A 26,996-nucleotide genomic window follows, 5' to 3' on the forward strand; every position below is an offset into this window, starting at 1 on the left:
AAGTGTTCTATATTTTAGTTTAATAATGTTTATTGAATATTTTGAAGAGATCTTTTGGAAGGCTACTAAAATACTATTTGTGCAATAATTATTGTCAATTAAGGACCACTTAAAATATATTTCTTGTGTAGTAATTAGGGTTAAAATAGAGAATTCCAATTCAAAGAGGTAAATTGGTTATTTTGTTGCTTATAAAATAATAATGTAAATTTGTAATGTCATTACCCAGTAGGTGCCTTGGCTTATGGCTCTTTAATATATATTCATGTATCTAATCTAGTTGCTCAAAAACAGTCTTCCATTTGAATAAATATTTAGATATGATCAAACACTAGATTTCTTTAAATGTGAAATTTTAAAACGTTAATAACTTATGCATCATATTAGGACTTAGTATCCTAATATTTTTAATGAATAATGATACTTATATAAATAAGCACACACAAGTAAATATTAATGAATGCGTGCACATTTAATTTGACCCATGAAACATTTAAAATAGTGCTAAGACAAACTATTTTTTCCTTATTATGTACAGTAAGCTATATACTACATATGAATTGATACTAAATTAACCCATATTACTAAATAATTAGAGAATGACTGCCTTTGGAGTTGACTTTGTGCTTTGAAACTTTGCAGACTTGTTTTCATGCTCAAACAGCAACATTACATAGTAAAACAAAAAGTTAAACATTTATAAAAGCATAATGGAACCCTTAAACGTGTACCCTGAAAGTCCTCTTAAATAACTTCATGAGGATGTTTGCCACAGGATGTTGTTTTCTTTGCACATTTATAATGGTCATCACCTTAAAGGGTTCATGAAATGCATGTTTTATGTTTCCTGGGGACAATTTGCAAATGTAAAATGGCAATGCATATCAGTATTTAAATTTACATTTTCCATACCATGTGTGCAACATTTGGAGCAAAATGATAATTCAAATGTAATAATATAATTTATATTTGCCATTTCCTTCTCTAGTTATCATTTAAACATATATTTTAATACTTTATACGTTGCAAAATTAAAATGAAATGTGTTACAGAAATAATTAGTGTGTTTAACATGTTTAAGCAAAAATTGTAGCAAAATTATCATTTAAATGTTATTTTACTTAATTGCATTTACCCTCACAGTTAAGATACTTAATACTTACTACGTTTATGCGGGGAGCGGGACAAAAATCGGATGTTGTGGGTGGGGAAAGTTAAAATCCAAGGTCATAAAGGGATGGACATGGCCACCAACAGTACTAGACTGTGGCATTTAAATGATGCTCAAATGGTGTAAGAGGCCCAAAGTGTGCCAAGAAAATATCATCACACCACCAGCACCTGTTCACATCACACCAAATACTTAGATGTGAAAGATGGATTTAGACACAACTTTTTTTTTTTTTTTTTTAGAACAATTCTATTATTATTATTATTATTATTATTATTATTATTATTATTATTATTATATCCATATCTTACAAAAGTTTGTTGGCAAAGCCTGTGACATAATTGCGACTGATTTTCCAAAGAATTTGCAGTGAAATGTACCAAACAAACAAATAATGCTCTTCTGAGACATTAACCAGCATTAGGATCTAGGATAAATTAGGATTAGGTTAAATAAACCAGTATTGGGATCCTTTGGAAGGTGATGTTATTTTTAGATCCTTGATTCAGAGGTGGAAAGTAACTAGTTGCAATTACTTTCGTTGCAGTACTTTGAGAGTACATTTACAATTTTCAACTGTCCTGTGGTTGTGAATTGTGGTACTTTTACTCTTACTTGAGTTGACTAAAAGTGAAGTATTCAACTTAGCTACATTTATTTTTCATCAGAGCACTGAGCAGTTGAAGTAAATATTAAACCTGTAGTGACCTTTTTTACATCCAGTGACGCTTACTTAACTGGCCCATGTTGCTCTGTATTGACTCTTGGTTATCTGTATTGGCTAATGCTGACCTATAGTGACTTGTTTATGATGGCCTGTTTACTTTCAGTAGCTTTTTGTTTACCTGTATTTTGTCATGTTTAGGAGCTGGTTGTTGCTCTTAGTCACCTGGTGGTGCAGTATGAGAGCAATTTCTGTACTGTGGCTTTGCAGTTCATGGAGGAAGAGAAGAACTATGCTGTACCTTCACCTGCCAATTCCACAGGTAATTATTTATAAACTGTTTTAGATAGACAATAACATTTTCTAAATTATTTATAGAATTAAATTTTAAGAACAGAGTATTAACACACTGCTTAATGTATACTGCCCAATATACTAAATATATGCCACATTTCAAATTAAGAGATACTATATTGAGACATAATTTGTGGTTGATATTGTTACTTGTTCATTCAAGTGTGCATTTTTCGAACTATAATTGGTTGGGTAGGTATTTCATATATATATATATAGAAAATGGACATACTTATTTGGAAGCATATGTGTAGCAATATGCAATTTGCAAATGTAAAACGGCAATGCATTTCAGTATTTAAATTTACATTTTCCATACCATGTGTGCAACATTTGGAGCAAAATGATAATTCAAATGTAATAATATAATTTATATTTGCCATTTCCTACTCTAGTTATCATTTAAATATTTTAATACTTTATACGTTGCAAAATTAAAATGAAATGTGTTACATAAATAATTAGTGTGTTTAACATGTTTACGCAAAAATTGTTTAAATGTTGTTTTTCTTAATTGCATTTACCCTCACAGTTAAGATACTTAATACTTACTACGTTTATGCGGGGAGCGGGACAAAAATCGGATGTTGTGGGTGGGGGAAGTTAACATCCAAGGTCATAAAGGGATGGACATGGCCACCAACAGTACTAGACTGTGGCATTTAAATGATGCTCAAATGGTGTAAGAGGCCCAAAGTGTGCCAAGAAAATATATCATCACACCACCAGCACCTGTTCACATCACACCAAATACTTAGATGTGAAAGATGGATTTAGACATAACTTTTGTTATTTTGGGGAACAATTCTATTATTATTATTATTATTATTATTATTATTATTATTATTATTATTATTATTATTATTATTATTATTATTATTATTATATGGAGAACATGTCATTTTATTAATCTAATTGATGAATAAAACAACAATTAGAAATAACATGTTGTAAACCACCGCTCACTTCAGTAGAATCGCGACCATGCACGTGTTAAGGTTCATGAGCATCAGGCACGTTCTCTCTGAGACTTTCTAACATAAATATATGGTTCTAATAACGTACTGGTCTAAAAGAACAGTCACTGACAGAGGCATGTGATCATTTCTGTGTTCTTGCTCTACTTTATCTGGCAGTTAATGCCTCGGTCTTAAAGCTCTGCTGTCGCCATGTTTTTAGAACACTTGGCCCGGCGTTGATGCGGTGATTGACAGGGCGGGGCGGAGACTTGATCGGCTTGGATTACATTTTCAATTCCACATTAAATTTTGCAATATTCAGTGCGGTACATTTAATGAAAATGCAATCATAGGAATCTTAACTGTGTAAATGCAAATTTTTTGTAAAAAAAAAAAAAAAAAAAAAAAACATTTAAATGATATTTTTGCATTTTTTTTTAGCTTGAACATATTAAATGCATCAAATCATCTAAAACATTTTATTTTAATTTTGCAACTTATAAAGCATAATATAATATATATATAAAATATATGTTGAAATTAGATGTTAAAACTGGTGTTGGAAATGTAAATTATATTATTAAATTTGAATTATCATTTTGCTCCAAATGTTGCACACATGGTGTGGAAAATGTACATTCAAATACTGAAATGCATTGCCATTTTACATATTGCATTGCAAATTGAATATTGCTACACATATGCTTCCATATACTTAAAGGGATTGCTAACCAAAAAATGAAAAATTCTGTTATTAATTACTCACCCTCATGTCATTCAAGACCTTAGTTCATCTTCGGAACAGGTAAATAAGATATATCGAGAGCTTTCAGGCCCCTCCATAGACAGCTATTTAATTAACACTTTCAATGTCCAGAAAGCTAGTAAAAACATTGCTAAAATAGTTCATGTGACTACAGTGGTTTAACCTCAATTTTATAAAGCTACGATAATATTTTTTGTGCACAAAAATAACGGCTTTATTCGATAATTTAATTCTAGCCTGTGCCAGTTTCCTATGCAGTTTCCACTCTTGCGATCTAAAGAAGCCAACACTGTTCACATGAGCACCACGGCACATGCGTGGAAGCTGCACTATTTACAGTGTAAACAACATAGAAGACTGGCACAGGCTAGAACCAAATTATTGAATAAAGTCATTATTTTTTGTTTGTTTTTAGACTATTTTTACAATAATTTACTAACTTTCTGGACATTGAAAGTGTTAGTTAATTGGTGGTCTATAGAGGGGCCTGAGAGCTCTCTGATTTCATCAAGCATATCTTAATTCATATCTTAATAAATGAAGGTCCTACGGGTTTGGAATGACATGAGGGTGAATCGTTTTTTGGTGAACTATTCCTTTAAGTTATTTATCTGTTATGTCCAGCTGCTGCTGACCTTTGACTTTTTTTGGTTTATGTAGAGACAGGAAACGTTACCCCAGGTAGGGACAGTCCCGCCATCCCTCGTTTACGATCTGTAAACTCCTACACAAACCTCAGAGCTGCCACCACCTCTCGAACCCTCAATAAAAGCCTTCAGAACCTCAACCTCAACGAGGAGGGTGAGTCAAACCTCACTCTATATCAGTAAGCCTAAGTTTAAGAACAGTACGATTTAAAAATATATATTTTTAAAGAAGTCTCTTCTGCTCACCAATAATGCATTTATTTGATCCAAAATACAGCAAAAACAGTATTTTTGTTCCATTTTGGTAACACTTTATAATAACGTTCAGTTTATTGGCATATAACGTTCAAGTCATTTATAAGTGGTTATTTAATGATGAACTAATCATTTACAAAACATTCATAAATGATTATCAAGTGATATGCTAACATTTTGTGTTTTGTAAATCCGTTACAAGTAATTTACAAGTGATTAGTAAATGCTTATCTAATCATTTATGAAACATGACTATGCGTTCATAAATGATTAATGAGTGATATGTTAATTATTTTACATATATATATATATATAGATAGATAGATAGATAGATAGATAGATAGATAGATAGATAGATAGATAGATAGATAGATAGATAGATAGATAGATAGATAGATAGATAGATAGATAGATAGATAGATAGATAGATAGATAGATAGATAGATAGATAGATAGATAGATAGATAGATAGATAGATAGATAGATAGTAGATTTAGTTATAAGTAATTTACAATTTATTAATTAATGATGAATTAATAAGGTACAAAACATAACTATGCATTTCATAAATTTTAATAAATTGTTACTTTTTGTATGTTTTCTAGATACAGTTATAAATTATGGTAACACTTTATTTTAAGGTTCAGTTATTAACTATTAACTAGTTTCTTATTAGCATGCATATTACTAGGATATTGGCTGTTTATTAGAACTTATATTTATAGAACACATATTTATGCCTTATTCTGCATGACCTTATTCTATATCCCTTAATCATGCCCAATACCTAAACTTAAATGCTACAAAAACTACCTTACTAACTATTAATAAGCAGTAAATTAGGAGTTTATTGAGGTAAAAGGCGTAGTTAATAGTGAATATGTGTTTCCCATACTAAAGTGTTACCTAAATTATTTACAAGTTATTAGATAATGATAAACTTTTGTACATGTAATGTAGTTTTGTAGTTTTTTGTAGTAATGTAGTTTATACTCCAGGGTATATACTCCAGGGTTTCTACTGATACAAAGCCAAATGCTAATTGCTGAAGTAACCCTTTAAAGTACACACTACAAAGTGTTCAACACGTGTTATAGATGATTTTACAAAGCTTTTATCACCATTACAAATTATCTGTACATGTATACAAGGTATTTACAGCGCTTTCTGCATCTCTTAATCTAAAGTGTAGACGATTCATCACTTGTAAATGTTTTACACATCATTTGTAGATCTTTCTCACCCGTTAAAAATGCATCCCCTGATTGCTACAACAAATGCACATGTGAAAATTTAATTCTGCTATTCCTCACCTGTTGCAATAGAAATTTAAATAGGTAATTAATCTAAGTTAACTGTAAGCATTTAACTCCTGTTTTGTGTTTTATATTGTTGAGAAGTGGGTAGGTTTAGGGTAGGAGTTGGGTTAGTTGCTCCAAAATATAAAGGTAACCTATAAATATTTATAAAATCATGTCTACTTTTACAAATGCAAAGAATTAAATGCGTCCTGATCCGACGCACTGGGATATGCATCAATATACAGGTCCTTCTCAAAAAATTAGCATATTGTGATAAAGTTCATTATTTTCCATAATGTAATGATAAAAATTAAACTTTCATATATTTTAGATTCATTGCACACCAACTGAAATATTTCAGGTCTTTTATTGTTTTAATACTGATGATTTTGGCATACAGCTCATGAAAACCCAAAAATCTAAAAAAAAATTAAGTCAAAAGAACAAATGAAGTCTCAAAAAATTAGCATATCATGAAAATGTTCTCAAAACAAGCTATTAAACTAATCATCTGAATCAACTAGTTAACTCTAAACACCTGCAAAAGATTCCTGAGGCTTTTAAAAACTCCAGTCTGGTTCATTACTCAAAACCGCAATCATGGGTAAGACTGCCGACCTGACCCTCTCCAGAAGGCCATCATGGACACCCTCAAGCGAGAGGGTAAGACACAGAAAGAAATTTCTGAATGAATGGGCTTTTCTCAGAGTGCTGTGTCAAGGCACCTCAGTGGGAAGTCTGTGGGAAGGAAAAAGTGTGGCAAAAAAACGCTGCACAACGAGAAGAGGTGACCGGACCCTGAGGAAGATTGTGGAGAAGGACCGAAGGGACCTGCAGAAGCAGTGAACTGAGTCTGGAGTAGAAACATCCAGAGCCACCGTACACAGGCGTGTGCAGGAAATGGGCTACAGGTTCCGCATTCCCCAGGTCAAGCCACTTTTGAACCAGAAACAGTGGCAGAACCGCCTGACCTGGGCTACAGAGAAGCAGCACTGGACTGTTGCTCAGTGGTCCAAAGTACTTTTTTCGGATGAAAGCAAATTTTGCATGTCATTCAGAAATCAAGGTGCCAGAGTCTGGAGGAAGACTGGGGAGAAGGAAATGCCAAAATGCCTGAAGTCCAGTGTCAAGTACCCACAGTCAGTGATGGTATGGGGTGCCATGTCAGCTTCTGGTGTTGGTCCACTGTGTTTTATCAAGGGCAGGGTCAATGCAGCTAGCTATCAGGAGATTTTGGAGCACTTCATGCTTCCATCTGCTGAAAAGCTTTATGGAGATGAAGATTTAGTTTTTCAGCACAACCTGGCATCTGCTCACAGTGCCAAAAACCACTGGTAAATGGTTTACTTACCATGGTATTACTGTGCTTAATGTGCCTGCCAACTCTCCTGACCTGAACCCCATAGAGAATCTGTGGGATATTGAGTAGAGAAAGTAGAGAGACGCAAGACCCAACACTCTGGATGAGTTTAAGGCCGCTATCGAAGCATCCTGGGCCTCCATAACACCTCAGGAGTGCCACAGGCTGATTGCCTCCATGCCACGCCGCATTGAAGCAGTCATTTCTGCAAAAGGATTCCTAACCAAGTATTGAGTGCATAACTGAACATAATTATTTGAAGGTTGACGTTTTTTGTATTAAAAACACACATTATTTTATTGTTTGGATGAAATATGCTATTTTTTTAAATGGGAATTTTAGGTTTTCATGAGCTGTATGCCAAAATCATCTAGCCTAGAAATCTAGACGCACCCTAGCGGCAGCAAATTTAATTTGCCCGCAAGTGTGGTCTAGCAACTCTCAATTCCTATCTGAGCTATTCCTCAGAATCTGGACGACCCAATCACATCGTGTATAGAGTCGACGGGCGGGGCCACAATGACGGCCGAGTTGCGTTTGCGTGCTTCTAGTAACACAGAAACTGGCGAACGGCGACGGTCTTTCGAATCAGCTTTGCCCGCGCCTCCGGAAGACTTTGAGTTAAGCTTTCCTCTGAGAAAAGAACAAAGAGCGGCACTGAAGTCAATCTTAAAAAGGGAAGATGTGTTCGGAGTTTAGCCGACCGGATACGGTGAATGTTTAATCAGTCAGCGAGCTCCCCTTCACCGTCGTTGCTCCGGTTGGTGTAGTGCTATCCTATCGCGTGCAGAGGGAGTTTGAAAGACAACCGTTTATCCCGCCCCTCGGATTGAGCCCTGTCAATGGTGAGTTTCCAGACCAAACATCTTGATGTGGGTCTGGCTTGTCAGGCTAAAAATCATCAGTATTAAAAAAATAAAAGACCTGAAATATTTCAGTTGGTGTGCAATGAATCTAAAATATATGAAAGTTTAATTTTTATCATTACATTATGGAAAATAATGAACTTTATCACAATATGCTATTTTTTTTTAGAAGTACCTGTTTTATATACTCATAATTTACTAATGGTTTGATCATCATTTGTTCATTATTAACAATTTATTGAGATAATGGTATGCTGACATTTCAGTGATTAATAATATATGAAATAGTAACTTAACCATTTACTAAGGATCTGTTTGATTATTTTATGATGTTTTTTTATGATAACTTATGACAGATTTGTAAATCGTTAGCATATTACTTAATCATTTATGAATGTATATTCATAATTTATAAATGATTAGTTTATCATTATCTAATAACTTGTAAATAATGTATAACTGAATCTACAAAAACATGCATACAATAATTAACATATCATTCATAAAAGTTGTTAGTAAATTGTTAACTAATCATTAATGAAACATGAATATGCCTTCATAAATGATTAGTTTAGCATTTACTAATCACTTGTAAATGACTTGTAATGGAATTTACAAAACATACACAAAATGTTAGCATATCACTTGACAATCATTTATGAATGTTTTGTAAATGATTAGTTCATCATTAACTAACCACTTATAAATGGCTTACAACTGAATGTTATTATAAACTGTGTTACCTTTAGGGGGATATTTAAGTGATTCAAAGCTGAATATCATTACTTCAGTCTTCATTGCCACATGATTCTTCAGAAATCGTTTTAATATGCTTTTTATTTCAGATAAATTATGTTCTTTTGAACTTTCTATTCATCAAAGAAACTTAAAAAAAAGAAAATATATATATATATATATAAATCAGTGCGTTCAACATTGATAATAATCATACATGTTTCTTGAGCAGCAAATCGTCATATTAGAATGATTTCTGAAGAATCATTTGACACTGAAGACTGGAGTAGTGATCAGAGGATTTAATATATTCTAAAATATATTCAGATAGAAAACAGTTATTTTATATTTTAATAATATTTCACTATTACTTTATATATAACTTGTTCAAGTTCACTTCAACAAAAGGGCTTGCTTAGTTACTTAAATTAGCTAGCTTAGTGGTGGTATTGAAATGGTGGTATCGAAAATTGTGAAATTGCTCTATTCAAATTTTTAACAAGCTTATTTCCAGCAAAAAAAAAAAAAAATCTCTCTCTCTCTCTCTCTCTCTCTCTCTCTCTCTCTCTCTCTCTCTCTCTCTCTCTCTCTCTCTCTCTCTCTCTCTCTCTCTCTCTCTCTCTCTCTCTCTCTCTCTCTCTCTCTCTCTCTCTCTCTCTCTCTCTCTCTCTCTCTCTCTCTCTCTCTCTATCTATATATATATTTTTTTTTGTTGTTGTTTTTTTTTGCTGGAAATAAGCTTGTTAAAAATATAATTTTTATAATATAATATAATATATATCTAATAATCATATCACTCATCCATATTCCCAACGATGCTTACATTTATATGTGTCTTCTAGGTGGTCCAGCTGCATTTTCTCCAGGGAACCTGAGCACCAGTAGCAGTGCCAGCAGTACTTTAGGCAGCCCTGATAATGATGAATACCTTCTCTCCTTTGAAACCATCGACAAGATGAGAAGAGTCAGCTCATACTCTTCCTTAAATTCTCTTATTGGTGAGATTCCCTGTTTCAGCAACAACCATAGACTAAACCTTTGTCAGATTTCTTTGAAAAAGGCTCTCTGGGTAGACCAAATGCCTCTTTAATTGACAGATCCTGAGTAGACCAAATGCCATAAGAGAAGCAGGTTTTGTAGTTCAGATTTTAATCTAAGAGAATTTGGTAACACTTTATTTTAAGGTTCAGTTATTAACTATTAACTTATTGCTTATTAGAATGCATATTACTAGGATTTTGGCTGTTTATTAGTACATATAAAGCACATATTAATGCCTTATTCCGCATGACCTTATTCTACATCCCTTAATCCTACCCAATACCTAAACTTAAATGCTACAAAAACTACCTCACTAACTATTAGTAAGCAGTAAATTAGGAGTTTATTGAGGCAAAGGTCATAGTTAATAGTGAATATGTGTTCCCCATACTAAAGTGTTACTGAGAATTTTTACTTTAAGTCAGCACTTTTGACCTCTTGAGGGTCTTTATTGTTCTGACTTTTGCTGTTTACAGTACACTGAAGAAAAGAAAGAAAAAGACCCATGCAAAAAATATATATAATTGTATAGCTGTAACACAGGAAATGCAGCTTTTATTAAATTAAACAATAATCCCCTGACAAGTAGAAGAAGCAGTAAACCAGGAAATAGATCCAGAAAAGAAAAACACAGACCAAGAACAAGGGAGACACAATGGTTTAAATATGCAAACAACAATCAGAGTCTGAATCAGCAAGAAGAAATACAGTTTCTCTTTCTGTCGCTTATGGAGAAAACTGTTCTAATACTAAAGACTGATTGGTTCAGGTCTGTGCACCAGACAAATGGCTTTTCAGCCTGCCGAAATGGGCGGGGTCATCTCACTGACACCGAAGACAAGAAAGAAGCCTTCTGCATACCATCAAGCATCAGATTAATGGCACTTTGACAGCAGTGGCTGATTCAGCACTTCTCCCCTGCAGCCATCCAGCGACTACTCAGAGCAAATTTCACATCTAAAAGAGCGAATTCAATTGACACTTGATTCAAAATATTGCGCCACGAGTGTGCCCTGCCCACACTGAGGCTGCCCTCACAGAAACCAGTCTTGCACTGCTGCACACACTTATTGCCTTTTTTAAAGAGAACGATCCCACCTCACACACACTCCCGGCTGTAGAAGAGTTGGTCTGTGTAGTGGTCGCCCCAGAAGAGCCCGCCTGCATCCTCCTTAATGAATGGTTCCAGAACATATGCTGCAAATAAACAGGCTGGTTCCGCCCCTCACACTATGGCGGTCATTCAAGTCTACCAAGCCAAGCTTCTGTGTGCCATAGTCGAGAGTGGTCCTAACCCGGCGGCTTTCAAGGAGCATTTTACAATGGTACAGAAGACATCACAAATTATGTGCCACTTCCTGCCGAAGGGGACACGTTTTTCTGCTGCTTCAAGTCACCCTAAGTGGTCATTAACTTTTAGAAATTATCAAACAGGGTTACGCTTGCAGTGGCCCTCTCTGTACCATTATGCCTTCCCTCCGGTAACTGTACTCCCTCAAGTCATCAAACGTTTCAGGGAGAACCAGCTGTGGTTCCCAGGAATAGTTCAGTTGTTATTAACCAATCTTGCTGAGGAGGGACCTCCTTTTCCAGGTGCAGCCTCCATCTGTGGCACCTTGCCATTCACCTTTGCCAGGTTCTATGACCTAGACATCCATGCTCCATGCATGGATTTCATCTGCCTAGTCTGTCCTCACAGTCAGGGTATTTTTAGTGACATCATGACCCTTTCAGACATAAACCTTTATTTGAATATGGCAACATGATATCTCGTTCTAAGATTGTTCTTTGATTAAATAACTGACAAAAGCTACAAAGAAAGACAGAGCTGAAAAAGTGCAAGTGACGATTCTCTGTCAACCAATCAATATTTTGCTGTGAGTCTTGCTCCACCTTGCTATAGGTAACCCAACGTAAGGGTGCCAAAAAAGTGGTATGGCACAGTTCAAAATTAGGCTACCATTCAAAACTTCTGACAATGGAAACAGCAAAAATTGCATACTGAACTGTACTGAACCGTATTACTGAGTGCAAATGAGCCATTAATGTTAAGATATAGTGTTTGTGAATACGGCCCCAGGTGTCTAATTGGAGAAAAAAAAAACTAACATCAGTGAGAGGTTACAAATGAATTGATGACTGAATTAAAATTAAAATTGTGAAATTTTACAGTTCTCACATGTACTGAACTAATCTGAACTGATTCCTGTTCTGAACAAGCTTAGTAATTGTCCCATCTCTGAGAATTTAGAAGGAAGGCTAAGAACCCAACATACAGACTTTCTTGTTCTTTAATCTTAAACCATTTATGGCCTCTGCGGAGAAAGCTGATAAATGGTTACCGGTAAATCAAGAGAGCAGAAAACTCTCCATTCCTCCACAGTATTTTGCTCATTTATTTTAGGGCTATTTCAACATATAGATCCTCTAAATTGAAGTAATTTAGTCTTATCAGTCCAACCTCCTGTACAATCTCTTTCTTTCTTCAACCCTTTATTATCTAACATTTATGTTTTGCCCTGGTCAGCCCCTTGGTTCAGGTTCAGATGTTTCATATTGTTAGTTTTGTCATTTTGAGGCCAGATGGAGGCTTTGTTCCAAAACCCAGTGAGCTGCCTACTGCATACATAGACAACTGCCTTCTGTGGCAGCATCCTAACTGAAATGATTCTGTGAATCATAAAATGTACACATTCCATATCAGTGTTATACCCAATTTATGGACATTTTCACAACTTTCTGCTTCTAAAAGCATTTTGATCTTCACATTCAGGCTGTCATCATATCTGATTCCATTATATTTAAATCCATTTCACTTCTTACTATCTCAATAATTACCTTTTTTTTTCATCAACCCCACTTTTTCTATCTTTTGTGGCTCATTGGTGGTTTTTCTGTCATCAGCCACACATGCGTCCTTTTTAATTTCCTTCACCATTTACTCATCTGAGTTGCATCATTGCAGTGTCCACACCAGCACCTTACAAAACCTCTTCATTTCATCTTTCTCCTCTGACCTCTTGTCAACCTGAATCGTTTCTTTATATATCCTCCTTTTCTCTACTTTGTTTTTTTTAATATAATCTGTGACTAATGCATTTCAAGTATGAAGTCCTTACTCAACCCCTATGAGTGAGTGTGCTTTGCATACAGAAATAAGTAGCCAGGCAAAGCAGGAAATTGAGTGCTAGCACAGCAGAGTCCAGTGTTCAAAGCACCTTCCAGTTACCACGGTTACTGCTGAATTCAGGGTGTCTTTTATATCAGGTGTTATACTTGAAGTTGCAGAATATATAACAACGTAAAATAATTTTAGCTAGGTGTGTCATCTGAATATTAAAATAGTACAGTTCAGTACATAGAAAATGTCAGGAAATAATAATAATAAAAAAGTTCTGCACAAGATATGGAAATATATGTTGCTGTAATATAAATATTCTGTTCTAAAATTGTTTCTTTGAATAGATGTTATTAGATAATCACCGGTTATATATCGTTTTCTTATTGGAGACATTTTGCCCAATGAAGATTTAAAATGTATTTTTCTCATTCTAGGATCTGGCATGGAAAATGTCAAATCTCTATAGACATTTTTTAAAGAATAATAGCAATCCTGAACAAATGGCAATTCATGAAAAAGTCGATGGCGATTCATGAATAAGTCATGAAAAATAAATCTAATGCAACAAATTATCACCCTTTTATGTTTGTTCAATAATCTTTTAGTCATCCTCGGAAATTGGGATTTATTTTTTCTTAGCAAATGTTAATTTGCAATTCATTTTGACTACTTTGATTAATTAACCAGAATATAATGTTGTTCATTAGATTATGAAGTAATTGTCTGATCTTTTAAGTTACAGCTATCTTATGGTCAGTAGAATGCTTGTTTATTTTTTGCTTAATACATTTCTCCAGTGCTGATGCATGGAAAGTGAGCTAGAGCATTTAACATTCCCTGGAGTGGTATCTTTAGCACTGGAATAATATCATAATACGTTATGGTTGGCATAATCTGCTGTGGTTAAGAAAATGTGTTATAAACCTCTAACTTCATTATTGGGTCCATTTCTTAGTGTGTTTTGAAACTGTAGCAGGTTGTGACAGCACAGCACTGCAGTCCTTCTGAATATTTCATGCCCATCTGTAGAAAATTATGGCTCTGTTTACATCGGTCAATAAAAATAAAGGAGTGTGCCAGAGCCCCATCCCATATATATTCTCACTTTAGGTGACTATTTGATGGTTGTTGAATTCTTAACTGTGATAGCTGCTAAATTTTAATTAGTTTTGTTTTGATTTGATTTGTTGAAAATTATTAAAATGTTCTGTTAACATTGCTTAAGATAAGAATCTTGAAGTCCCAGAAGTAATTGTCAGAAGATAGTTTATTGGCTTTCAGATCATTGAACTCTTGCTCTCTGTACTCTGCTGTTATTGTGTGGATAAAGACAAAGAGAGAGCGAGGTGGAGGAGGTTTCCCTAGAGACTGTGTTCATGAAGCGCTTTGGATTGTGCATGCGTTAAGATGGCAGGCACACTGTGCATGCCAATGATGAGGAGCTCCACTCTCACACAGCACCACAGGGAAAGCACACAGTCTTTCTGCATTATAAATATGCTCATCTGCCTGATGGCCTCTTGACGTTCAAATACACTTCTAAATCATAGACTGCACTCCAGCAAAGATATGCTCATCCAGCTGATAGGATAGCTAGCACACATGCACGTTGCAGATGCACCATCTCATAATGAGGTGAGGATGGCTGCTGTATGTAATTGAAGGAATGTGTGTTTTGATCACCTGAGTGGTGCAGAGCAGGATAAATTAGTGACTGAGGGATGGCATGCTGCAGGCAACGAGAGAATGAAAATGCATGAGAATTGAGAGAAAAAAACACAAAAGACTGATAATGTCAGCTGCTTCTGTTGCATTCACTCTAGGGACAGGAGAGAAAATGTCAGATTGAAATCAATGCGTCCCCGCAGCTTTTTCCTGCTTCCGAAATCTCATAATTTCCAGACCAGCCAATGACATCCTGATAATGACAATGGCAGCTTAAATGAAAGATGGATGAGATCTACTCATTCATTTTGTGTAAATCGATAGCTCTCTTTTTATTGGTACAGGGAGGTGAAGTCATTAGTGACCTTAATGACTGTACAGGATATTCAGTTTTACCTTTTTCTTGAACGTATTGACAAAATCATAAACAACTTTAACTGTCCTGTGTAAACTGCTGTGAGTGAATAATAGAGAATGTCTTCAGTGTTTGTTTATTCTCTGCACAATTATGTTTAAAATTGCTGTAATAGTGCTGATTTCTGGTTCTATGCAAGTCATAATGCCCTGGTATTCTTGTAACTATCATATGGAAATGTTAATTGTTCAGTACCTTGATTTTCATCCGATAGCATCACTGTACCATGCTACAGTGGCAGTACTTTTTTGTAAGGAATACAGGGATCATCTGAACTTTAGTTTAACTCTACTGTAGTTGTTTCTACACGCACTCATTAAATGTACCAAATACATAATTCCTTATTTAAAATGAAACCAACTAAATGTGTTTTCTCTTTTCAGGAGTGTCGTTTAACAGTGTATATACTCAGATTTGGAGGGTGTTACTGCATCTTGCAGCTGATCCATTTCCAGACGTCTCTGATCTGGCCATGAAAGTTCTCAACAGCATCGCATACAAGGTAAAGACTGCCTGGGATCCTCCTTACACCTGCCCCATTTTATTCCACTTGCATATTTATATCTGCTACATCTGCTTATATTTATATTTAGTGTTATTTTATTTTATTTGCTTTGCTTTTATTTTATTTTATGTTATTTTATTTAGGTCCATAACATTTTGTGCTACAAGTATTGCAGAATAAAAATTTGTCATTGTCAAGTTTTTTGATCAGAAGCAGGACTTTCATTTTGATGGCACTGTGAACATCAACACCTGAGCACACAATGCTTTATTCACTGTCTTTATTAGTTTGCCATCTCTTTAACCATTTTGTCTAATATGTATGGAAGCTAGTTTTCACCACGGTGTAAGATAATTAAAAGGTAACTGCAACATTTAATCTTATATTTCTGACTTTTTTTCTCGCAATCACAAGTTTTAATCTGTTTTAATCTTGTGGAAAATAAATGTGTGATTGCAAGAATAAAAATAGTAATTGTGTGATATTGCTTTTCTCAGAATTGTGAGATTAAAAGGTCACAATTGAGAGTTCCCTTTTGAATTGGTTGTGTGGTAATGCAATGGGGTATCCTCCATACCTTGAATAATGCCTGACTGCATTGTACCCGAAAACATTTCACTATATAGCTTGGCACTCATTGCTTTTGCCTCTGAATCATTTTCCTTCAAGAAGCAAGCATTGGATATTTATCGGTGCTGTCTATGCTTTTAAGAAGACAACACTTTTAATTGTCTCTTCCCTTCTGTGATCTGGCAGATCACAATGTCCATCAAGGAGAGGAAATAGGTGTATATTCTGCTTTGGCCATGCCCATACAAAGGATTAGCTGGATAGGCCTGTCTGTTCTTTCTGTGATGAAATGACAGCCAGGACCCTCCGTTAAAGGATTTCCACCATCCTGAACTGTGCACTGGCTGTGGAAGGTGGAGGTGATTTGGCTGAGTTCTGGCAGTTATTGATAAGGAGCTGTTGAGGATTCTTACAGAGGCTTTTAAGAACCTGGACCTTGACAGGGCATCTCTGGAACAGCCAGTGAGGAACAGGATGGATATGTGGTTTCTGCACATTGCTGAGAGAGTGTGCATGATCCTTTGCCAGATGCAGGTGACATTGGGAGAATTGTATGTGTTTTGTTGCCAATAAAGTTTGCTTTAAAAACAAAAACAAACATCAGGGCTCTTTTCCTCTTCACTTTCACTCGTACTTTTTAAACACTTTTTATACCTTGCCCATAATTAGTGACCTGCGACGCATTACTCCTGTGCGTTCTCTTGTTCCCAGCACAAGTGTTTCCCATGCGCACTGATGGTCTAGCTTGTGCAGCGTTTGTCAGTGTCTTCCCCTAAAAGAGAGCAGCTCCTTGTTGCCAGGCAGTGGGCTGCTTCAGATCCTTGTCAGAATGTCAGTGGTGTCAGAATGGGTAGTGAACACGTTCACAAACAGTTATTATACACTTCAATTTGCATGCAGACCTGTTTTTAGTGCCTGTTTGGGAAAATTGAGGTTGATTTGTTTGCCTGGCATTGCCCGTTGTTCTTTTCACTGACGAGTGCTCCCCAAAAAGGGGATGTTATCAAGCCGCTGGGCAAAAAAATGCAAATATGCTTTTCCCCGAATTAAAATCATGCCGTTGGTGCTGCACAAGACCTGGGGGGTGGGGAGGGTGCTGGTTGCGCTGAACTTGCCAAACCAGCCATTGTTTCCAGAGGTAGAGGAACTTCTTGTGGTTCCCATGTTGCCAGTTCTGTTACAGAGGGACCTGTTTTTTGCCCAGTCGACCAAATACCTTTAAACTCTGAAATGGGAAGTCTTTGTATCCTGGTGTAAAGCCAGAAAGGAGGACACATTGACCTGTGCTGTGTCTGTCATTTTGTTGTTTCTACAGGACACCATCAGCTCTAAAGGTATATGTGGCTGCCATTTCAGTTTTTCATTCGCCTAGTGATTGTTGCTCAGTAGGTAAGCACAATTTGCTAGCAGGGTTGCTGAGAAGATTAAGACAGCTGCATACCTTGCCCTAACCTAGTACCCGTCTGGGATTTGTCTCTGGTGCTTAGCGCACTTTCCGAGCCACCTTTCGAACTGCTGAAAGTGCTCTTATTCAATTTGCCGCTTTTACTCACTCTGGCGTGTGGGAAGAGAGTGGTTGATTTGCATGCTCTGACTACAGAGACTGCTTATATGTAGTTTGGTAATGATGACTATATGATCAAACTTACACCAAGACACGGATATGTGCCCAAAGTGCTGTCTACATTCAGAGCACAAGTTGCAAGCTCCTCGGGCTGTCGTTGCACTTTACCTTGTCGTTGGTAAGGGAGGGGGCTATGGAGGTGACAGTGAAGACAGAGATTATGAGGGGATGGTGCAATACGGACGACGAGACATGAGGGGTGTTCAACGGCACAGGCTTAGAGACAACAGCCCATGGTGGAAACGAGGAAGGGAAGAGCCAAGGTGGCATGGAGGCTGACGTCAACTGGGGAGAGACCGACGGAGGCAGAGATCAGCTGGAGACACGTGACATCGCTGGCACAGGAAGCCTAGGTGTGGCCAAGGTGACGATCGTCTGAGGTGAAGCCAGACTGCCCGAGGACTAAGGCGATGCCGGTCTGATGAAGAACCGATGCATACCTGAAAGCATAACAGGAGATGGTGAAGCTGTAGCAGAATCAGAACTGAAGGACTGGTTGAGCAGGGCAGTGACGGAGGCAGGTGGAGATTTGACAAGGTGAAAGGTAACAATACATAGTTCATGCAGGTGTCTGTGCTGTCTAGAATCAGCGATGAAGGTTTTGATGAAACAGATAAATGGTCAATAGAGTCCATAGTGCTGTCCAGACACAGTGATGGAAAAACTAGAAATGGGGTGAGATAGGCTGGGAGATGATATCTCCCCACTGAAGTCCATCAGCCAGTCCTAAATCTCAAAATCCACCAAAATACTCTCGTCCATTGTTATCATAGGCTCACCCCTGGTCAGTCATTCACTGGGGGGCTCCTCTTCCAGGGCGAGAGTCAGCACTGGCCTCTTATTCTCAGGTTCTGGGTGACGCATTTTCTTGTCCATTTTTATCATAGGCTCACCCCTGGTCAGTCATTCACTGGGGGGCTCCTCTTCCAGGGCGAGAGTCAGCACTGGCCTCTTATTCTCAGGTTCTGGGTGACGCATTTTGACGGATGGTAGCTCTCCACACACGATTCCTTCGTGTTCGCAGGTGGTGAATAGGTGTCTGGGAGGACTATGGGGTGGTCATTCTTCACCCCAATCCAGAACAAAGACTTCAGGGTCTCTTCGTCAAAGGGGCTGTGACAGCAAGACAACAAAATTGTTCTGTGAAGGAAAAAAAATGGTCCATTTTGGTCCAGTCTTCTGTCAGCAAGGTGCAGGAATGCATGAAGAAAATGATGATGAAGATTCAAAACACACTTTAACACAAAAAAAAAAGTTTACTAATAATACAAACAAGTAGCATAAACACACTAAGTGAAGGTGAGGAACTTAAATATATAAGGTGAAGAACTAAATGATGAAGAGCTGTGATGATGATTAGTGTCTATGGGAAAAGATGAGTGGCAGGGAGCAAAGACAAAGAAACATGCGACTGATGAAAACAAATTGAAAGTCCAAGAGAGTGAAACTAAAGGTGAATGAGTCTAGATAGCAATGGCAATGAATAGCATGGCATATATAAAAGTTAAATTATTGCCATCGGATATGTTGCAAATCCCTGGTACAGCCACAGTACTTTTTGTAAGAATCCAGAAGACTTATATTTATATTCAAAATGAATATACAGGCCCACATACTATATCTGAGACTTAGACACCTGCTATTGTTAAACTTTCCACAATTAGCCCTGTTTGTTATTGAGAAAATGTGATTAAAAAGAAACTGCTCCCTGTGGCCTAGTAATGTTGAGCAGCAGCTCTGAGAGGCAGCCGTAAGTTAAGAAGGTAATAACCACCGCCAGCTTCTGTCTCTTAGTATCTGCAGTGCAAGCCGTGTCAGTCCCCTGGTGAGGCTCTTCATCAATTGCCTATCGGTTCCTACCCGCATGTTCACAGTGTTAGCACATAACACTTCACTAATGAATTAGCCTGAGCTGAAAGAGCACTACACTATTCCACTCGCCAAATGTTCTCCTTCTATATGCTGCATTGCACTAGCCTGACGTGGTCATACTCAATTCTAGTCAGAATATGAGTCTGAAACTGCTCCATTGGGCTGTGTTTATGGGGCATGTTTCAACCGAACCAGGAAAGACATCAATTGGATAGACCTACAACGAATCAGAGCAACGAAGCGACGCATTGTCAAATGTCAACATAGTTCAACTGCACTGTGTTGCCAAGTCTGTGTTTTTTTTTTTTTTTTCGCGGGTTGAAGCGACTATTATGTGATATATAGACCCATGAGTGCGAATTTTAGCCGGCAACCTTGCCAAAATAACACACATTTTACCCCCCAAACGCCATTTTTCCCCCGGAGAACCCCAGAGAAGCTATTGTTTAGGGCTAGTAGTTAGTGGGTTTTGTTGTAAAAACTTGGCAACCCTGTCTGCATGCGCGCTGGTATCAGGCTGGAATACACAATCTTTGCCCGTGTTGTAAAAAAATAACATAATTTAATGATACACAGAGTACTTACCCAACATGATCATCATTTCTGAGAAAAATTGTGAAGGTGAATGCATATAGAAACAAGCTCTCCGTTTAGGATTCGAAAAAATATAATCCAAGCCCCTTTGATGACGTGGATGATTATGTTACTGTTGATCATCTGTCCATCATCGTCTAAAGCCCTCCCTGATGATTTCATTGGTCTGAACAGTTTCTGTTCGGGGATAATTACTCCTCTATGGAGCAAGGCCAGACCGAACTGCCCGACCTAAAAATGTTGTGGGCGGGGCTGGGTTCGGCTGGCATCCAGGCTAGCATTGCACCAGTGTATCTATATAAAACTAATGACATTACTAACTTGGCAAAAAAAAATTCAGTTGCTGTTTTCGAAATAGTTTAACTTGTCTACTAACGAATTACTTTCTCTAATATCAGCATATAAGCTGTTTTTCTAAAAATTACATTGTTCTGTATGTAGTTTCACTTTCAAGAAAACATTTCAGATGTTTCATTGTCTGATTCATTCTTTATTTGTTCAAAATGGTATAATTTTTTGTTAACTTGCTGTTCATTGGTATGTATTCAAATTAATTGTTTGTGGTGCACTGCATAAATGTCTATGTTTGAGGCTTGTTTTATACCTATAACTAGCGACTATATATCAGCAGTTTTATATTACATCATCGTGCTCCTTTTTTTTTTGTAGCTTAATTCTGTTTTCAAAATAATAGCTTCTTTAAATTGAGTTGATAGTAGATTTGCAGGCTACACTTTCAAAGTGCTTCTTTAACATTGCATTGCTCAAGGGTTAACAGGTACATTAGTTAACAACAGTGGAATACACATCATATGGCCACATTTTTCGGTTTCCGTTCATGTAAGTTCATATGAATTTTGAGGCTAACATCTTCCAGAACTTACTCTAAAAATATACTTTCATGTCTGTGCCATATGCACCATCTTAGAAGTCGCTTTAAATGTGGTTCTCAGGGGGGGAACCACATGTGACACTTTACTAATAAGTAGATTTGTCATCAAATCTCTTTCAAGCTGGGTTTTTTTTATTTCTAGAAAACAATCTCACTATGACACCATCGTAAGAAAGCTGTAGAGTGACTTTGGAAAATTCACAGGTAATGCAGGCTTATTAATATAAACTCTTTATTTTAATCATGCGTACACCTTGCTGAGCTATGTTTTTAAGTCAAATCTTTAAATTGTCAGTATAATCTTTGGTTAGTTCAAACTGTAGAGTGGGGAGGGGTAGACAGAGTTATCAGACACTCTGGCTTGATTTCTTTGCATCATGTCTGCATCAGCTTGAGCCCAGTTGCAATCAAACGACTAACAATGGCTTGTGAAGCATGGTTTAATGGTGTCTTTTTTATTTTTATGTTAGCACTTTAATGTAAAACTGGGACAAATCTTGGTTTTTTTATTCTTTTTTTAAGCTAGACACTGATCAGTGATTAATGTTAAAAAGTCTCTAAACCATGATTGCAGAACTTTTGGAGGTTGTTTGAGCAGAGGGTCATGTTGTAAATTTCTAATAATCAGACTCAGCTTGTTTTGTCTTTGACCTTTCTTAAGTTCCGGAGCAGCAGGTGACAATGAGTGCCAATTTGTCACACTGACATTTGTGCAGTGATACTCAGATAGACCTGCTGAGTCCAATCAGTGCAAAATGAAACATACACACACACACACACACATCTGAGCCTGTTCTGACTTCAGACATTTACTCAAACTAGCACTAAAAGTACAGTATATATTTCACTGGTGATAGGAATCTCTATCTCATTAAGAATGTAGAAAGCTGATGTGATGCGACACTTTAGCGGACACATGTAGATTTTGTCTCTCTTTTATGGGGTTCTACAACATATATAAGAAAATAGACTATTTATTTATTTTTATCTAATTTATTTAGCCTTATGTATATAAGACCAAATAATATAAACTATTCTCTTTTCCTCCAGTCTCTTTGTTTGTTTATTGTTTACATTTTTAATAATCCACATCATATATTTTCTCTCTCAATATTCATATCTGTTTTTCTTTTTTAGCTTAATGAATCTGTGGGACACAAACACAAGCATTTTCATGTTTGATCTGCCGCGATGACTGTCTTCTCAGTCATGATGAATATGTCTCTCTTTCACTTTCCTGCAGGCTTTAGCATAAAAATCAGATTAGACCATCTCTCCAGATGGTGATGAGAGGATGAGATTGTTAACTAAATTTTGATGAAGCAAATAAGTAAACTTTCTGGGTGTCCTGAATTTTTACCCTTTTAGGTTGTGATTCGAGTTATGAGGAAGAGCGTTGCTGTTGCTTTTGTCTCTAGGGTTGCAGCTCAAAGAGACTTTATATTTGCATACATTAACTCTATTGGTTTTACTACAGAGCCACCAGGAATTTTTGTTTTAGCACTTAGCTATCAAACCTTGAAATGGCACTGTAGTCATCACTGGTAGAAGGAATTTTTGCTGCTTTGATGGAATCAGGACCAGGATGCACAACATTGTTATAATACATTTACATTCTTCACTGCTTCTCGCATCAGGCCACCATGAACGCTCGCACACAGAGGATTCTGGACTCAGGATCTCTGACTCAATCAGCGCCTGCCAGTCCCACCAGCAAAGGAACACTCATACATCAAGCAGGGTGAGTTACTCAAACTTAAATATGTATTTAAATAAATTAAAATCAGCAGCGGGGCCATATAGTCACCCGGGATGATTTTTTTTTTTTAAATAACAAGTCTAATGGCAGAATGTAATAGCTTTTGCTTGTTATTTTACTCTTCTTTGCATCTATTAAATAGCGTCCCATACTTTTTGAAATATGTTAGTTTATTGGCTGTGGCTGTTCATTTTGTTTTAACATGCAGCATTGCAGTGCATGCTGACCCTGTTCTTTTGCAGCACATTAATCTGTCTGTTACGGCCCTGCTTGTTGGTGTTGTAGTGCTTCCCACAGATCCAAACGCTCTTCATCTCCCTCCAGCGGATCTCCTCCCATGCCCGGTGCCTCCAGCTCCAGCCTCACCAATGAAGTGCCCAAACCACCGGTCCGGGAGGTGCCGCCCTCTCGGCCACCATACACACCAACTCTGGGCGGTCAGGCGCCCCACTCACAGCAGTTCCCACGAACCAGGAAGATGTTTGACAAGGGCCCTGATCAGGTACAGCAGGGATATTGTTTCCTACAGATCTTCCTCCATCCTTCTGTGTTGTTTATTTGCCATGTCAAATTATTATTTAAGAAAAACTATATTTTGCAGCAATGTTCTTTTCTTATTTTGTGGCAGCCTTGTTTATGGTTTAGACCAGTAGTAGTAATTTGTTTCAACTTTGTGAGGATATAACACTGAAACCAAGCTTTGTGCCCCAGGCCTTGTGTGTTTTCTCTAGTAATTTTGTATGGCCATAAAACCATAAAAAGCTCAGTAGTCCCCAGTTAAAGCAGTTAAAAGAGAGATTACAATAGAAAAAGACATGCTGCATTGTTTGTTGTATATTAGCAAACTACTGCATAGAAAAATTAAACTGTCTTGTTTTTTGTTTTTTTTCTCTCGACTTTATCTAAAATAATCTAAATACAATAAAAATAATTACATGTATATTTTTTTCAAAAATAATTTGATATATAATAGTGAATTAAAATCAGTATTTTATAATCATGAAATCAATGTGTGTTTGTGTATATTCTGCAAGGATGCATTAAATTTGCATTAAAGGTGCCCTAGAATGAAAAATTGAATTAATTGAATTAACAATGGGATAGTTGAAAAACAAGAGTTCAGTACATGGATATCACATAAAGTTAGTCTCAAACATCCTTATTCCCTCCTTCATATGTAAATCTTGTTTGTGGAAAACACCGCGGAAAAACAGGCGATTTTCAGGTGAACGCCATCTGTGACGCAATCGCTGGGGATCATTAATATGTACGCCCCCAACATTTGTATACGGCAGTGCATGCGTCACTCGAGGGGAGCGAAAATGGCAGATCATGGAAATAGATGTTATGTTTCAGGTTGTGCAGGGGATTTTTCACACCATTGAAACATCCATCACAACAATACCGCAACAATACTTTTCATACCGTGAAACATTCATCACAACAAAACTGTCAACAGGCATGTTTATCTATAATCTGATACCGCAACAATTTAATTAAAAGTTGTTTGCTCGGCCCATTTAACCACGGACAGTTTTTCTAACCTGGACTATATAGCAGGTTTCACTCAGCGTCTGATACTGGAGAAGGGGCTATTCGAACTATATCCCACAAGCAGTAAGAAGTGATTTTAACCACTTATTGACTGTTTTAACAATTTCTGATTAAACTGGAAGTTTCTTAGTGAGGCAACATTAACGATAATATCCCCTGTGTTGTCTAGATCCAACGCAAGATGCTAGTACAGTAACAATAGGAAACTCCAAGTAGTATACAGTCTTGTTCAAAATAATAGCAGTACAATGTGACTAACCAGAATAATCAAGGTTTTTAGTATATTTTTTATTGCTACGTGGCAAACAAGTTACCAGTAGGTTCAGTAGATTGTCAGAAAACAAACAAGACCCAGCATTCATGATATGCACGCTCTTAAGGCTGTGCAATTGGGCAATTAGTTGAAAGGGGTGTGTTCAAAAAAATAGCAGTGTCTACCTTTGACTGTACAAACTCAAAACTATTTTGTACAAACATTTTTTTTTTCTGGGATTTAGCAATCCTGTGAATCACTAAACTAATATTTAGTTGTATGACCACAGTTTTTTAAAACTGCTTGACATCTGTGTGGCATGGAGTCAACCAACTTGTGGCACCTCTCAGCTGTTATTCCACTCCATGATTCTTTAACAACATTCCACAATTCATTCACATTTCTTGGTTTTGCTTCAGAAACAGCATTTTTGATATCACCCCACAAGTTCTCAATTGGATTAAGGTCTGGAGATTGGGCTGGCCACTCCATAACATTAATTTTGTTGGTTTGGAACCAAGACTTTGCCCGTTTACTAGTGTGTTTTGGGTCATTGTCTTGTTGAAACAACTGTTTCAAGGGCATGTCCTCTTCAGCATAGGGCAACATGACCTCTTCAAGTATTTTAACATATGCAAACTGATCCATGATCCCTGGTATGCGATAAATAGGCCCAACACCATAGTAGGAGAAACATGCCCATATCATGATGCTTGCACCTCCATGCTTCACTGTCTTCACTGTGTACTGTGGCTTGAATTCAGAGTTTGGGGGTCGTCTCACAAACTGCCTGTGGCCCTTGGACCCAAAAAGAACAATTTTACTCTCATCAGTCCACAAAATGTTCATCCATTTCTCTTTAGGCCAGTTGATGTGTTCTTTGGCAAATTGTAACCTCTTCTGCACATGCCTTTTTTTTAACAGAGGGACTTTGCGGGGGATTCTTGAAAATAGATTAGCTTCACACAGACGTCTTCTAACTGTCACAGTACTTACAGGTAACTCCAGACTGTCTTTGATCATCCTGGAGGTGATCATTGGCTGAGCCTTTGCCATTCTGGTTATTCTTCTATCCATTTTGATGGTTGTCTTCCGTTTTCTTCCACGTCTCTCTGGTTTTGCTCTCCATTTTAAGGCATTGGAGATCATTTTAGCTGAACAGCCTATCATTTTTTGCACCTCTTTATAGGTTTTCCCCTCTCTAATCAACTTTTTAATCAAAGTACGCTGTTCTTCTGAACAATGTCTTGAACGACCCATTTTCCTCAGCTTTCAAATGCATGTTCAACAAGTGTTGGCTTCATCCTTAAATAGGGGCCACCTGATTCACACCTGTTTCTTCACAAAATTGATGACCTCAGTGATTGAATGCCACACTGCTATTTTTTTGAACACACCCCTTTCAACTAATTCAACTAATTGCCCAATTGCACAGCCTTAAGAGCGTGCATATCATGAATGCTGGGTCTCATTTGTTTTCTGAGAATCTACTGAACCTACTGGTAACTTGTTTGCCAAGTAGCAATAAAAAAATATACGAAAAACCTTGATTATTCTGGTTAGTCACATTGTACTGCTATTATTTTGAACAATACTGTACATCAGTATGACAAATGTCAAAGTTAATATTATTTCCTGCCAGTGTTGTCATACAAATATACAAAATACAACCGTAGATGGGTCATTCTACAGAATTGGTGCTAACTGCTGTCCTCCATCCAAAAAACACGTTTTAAAAGCATTTAATTATTCAAATTTTAGATGTTTACTAAGATCCTTCAATTATCTATTGAAACCCACTATAACATTTAAAATATCAGTAAGATTTGTATATATAAAATCATCATTTATAGGGTACTTTCAATTGGAAGGTGGCTGTCCTAAACCCTAACATCTAAATTTCAACTTGTGAAAATTATATTGAAACATTTTTTGTAATTTTTTCCCTTCTTGTTTTTAAACATATCTTTTTGATTGTTTTTAAAAAATAAAATGTAAAAAAATATACATTTTATATTTTATTTTTAAATCATGAAACTTTATGTTAAAAAAA

General features: G+C 36.7%; 1 protein-coding gene across 7 annotated transcripts in view; it reads left to right on the forward strand.

Moving 5' to 3' along the window:
* Positions 1–26,996, forward strand: part of rptor (regulatory associated protein of MTOR, complex 1) — a 292,822-nt gene that overhangs the window by 216,156 nt on the left and 49,670 nt on the right. For 5 of the 7 annotated variants that reach the window (XM_067459440.1, XM_067459443.1, XM_067459441.1 and 2 more), the window contains 6 exons: positions 2,037–2,157; positions 4,575–4,715; positions 9,921–10,076; positions 15,704–15,822; positions 23,015–23,118; positions 23,422–23,638. In XM_067459440.1, coding sequence (XP_067315541.1) covers positions 2,037–2,157; positions 4,575–4,715; positions 9,921–10,076; positions 15,704–15,822; positions 23,015–23,118; positions 23,422–23,638 — 858 coding nt within the window. The remainder of the gene's footprint in view (positions 1–2,036; positions 2,158–4,574; positions 4,716–9,920; positions 10,077–15,703; positions 15,823–23,014; positions 23,119–23,421; positions 23,639–26,996) is intronic. The other 2 variants (XM_067459442.1, XM_067459445.1) reach the window with 1 other exon arrangement.

The sequence above is a fragment of the Pseudorasbora parva genome, chromosome 12 (genome assembly GCF_024679245.1).
Source record: "Pseudorasbora parva isolate DD20220531a chromosome 12, ASM2467924v1, whole genome shotgun sequence".
NCBI lineage: Eukaryota > Metazoa > Chordata > Actinopteri > Cypriniformes > Gobionidae > Pseudorasbora > Pseudorasbora parva.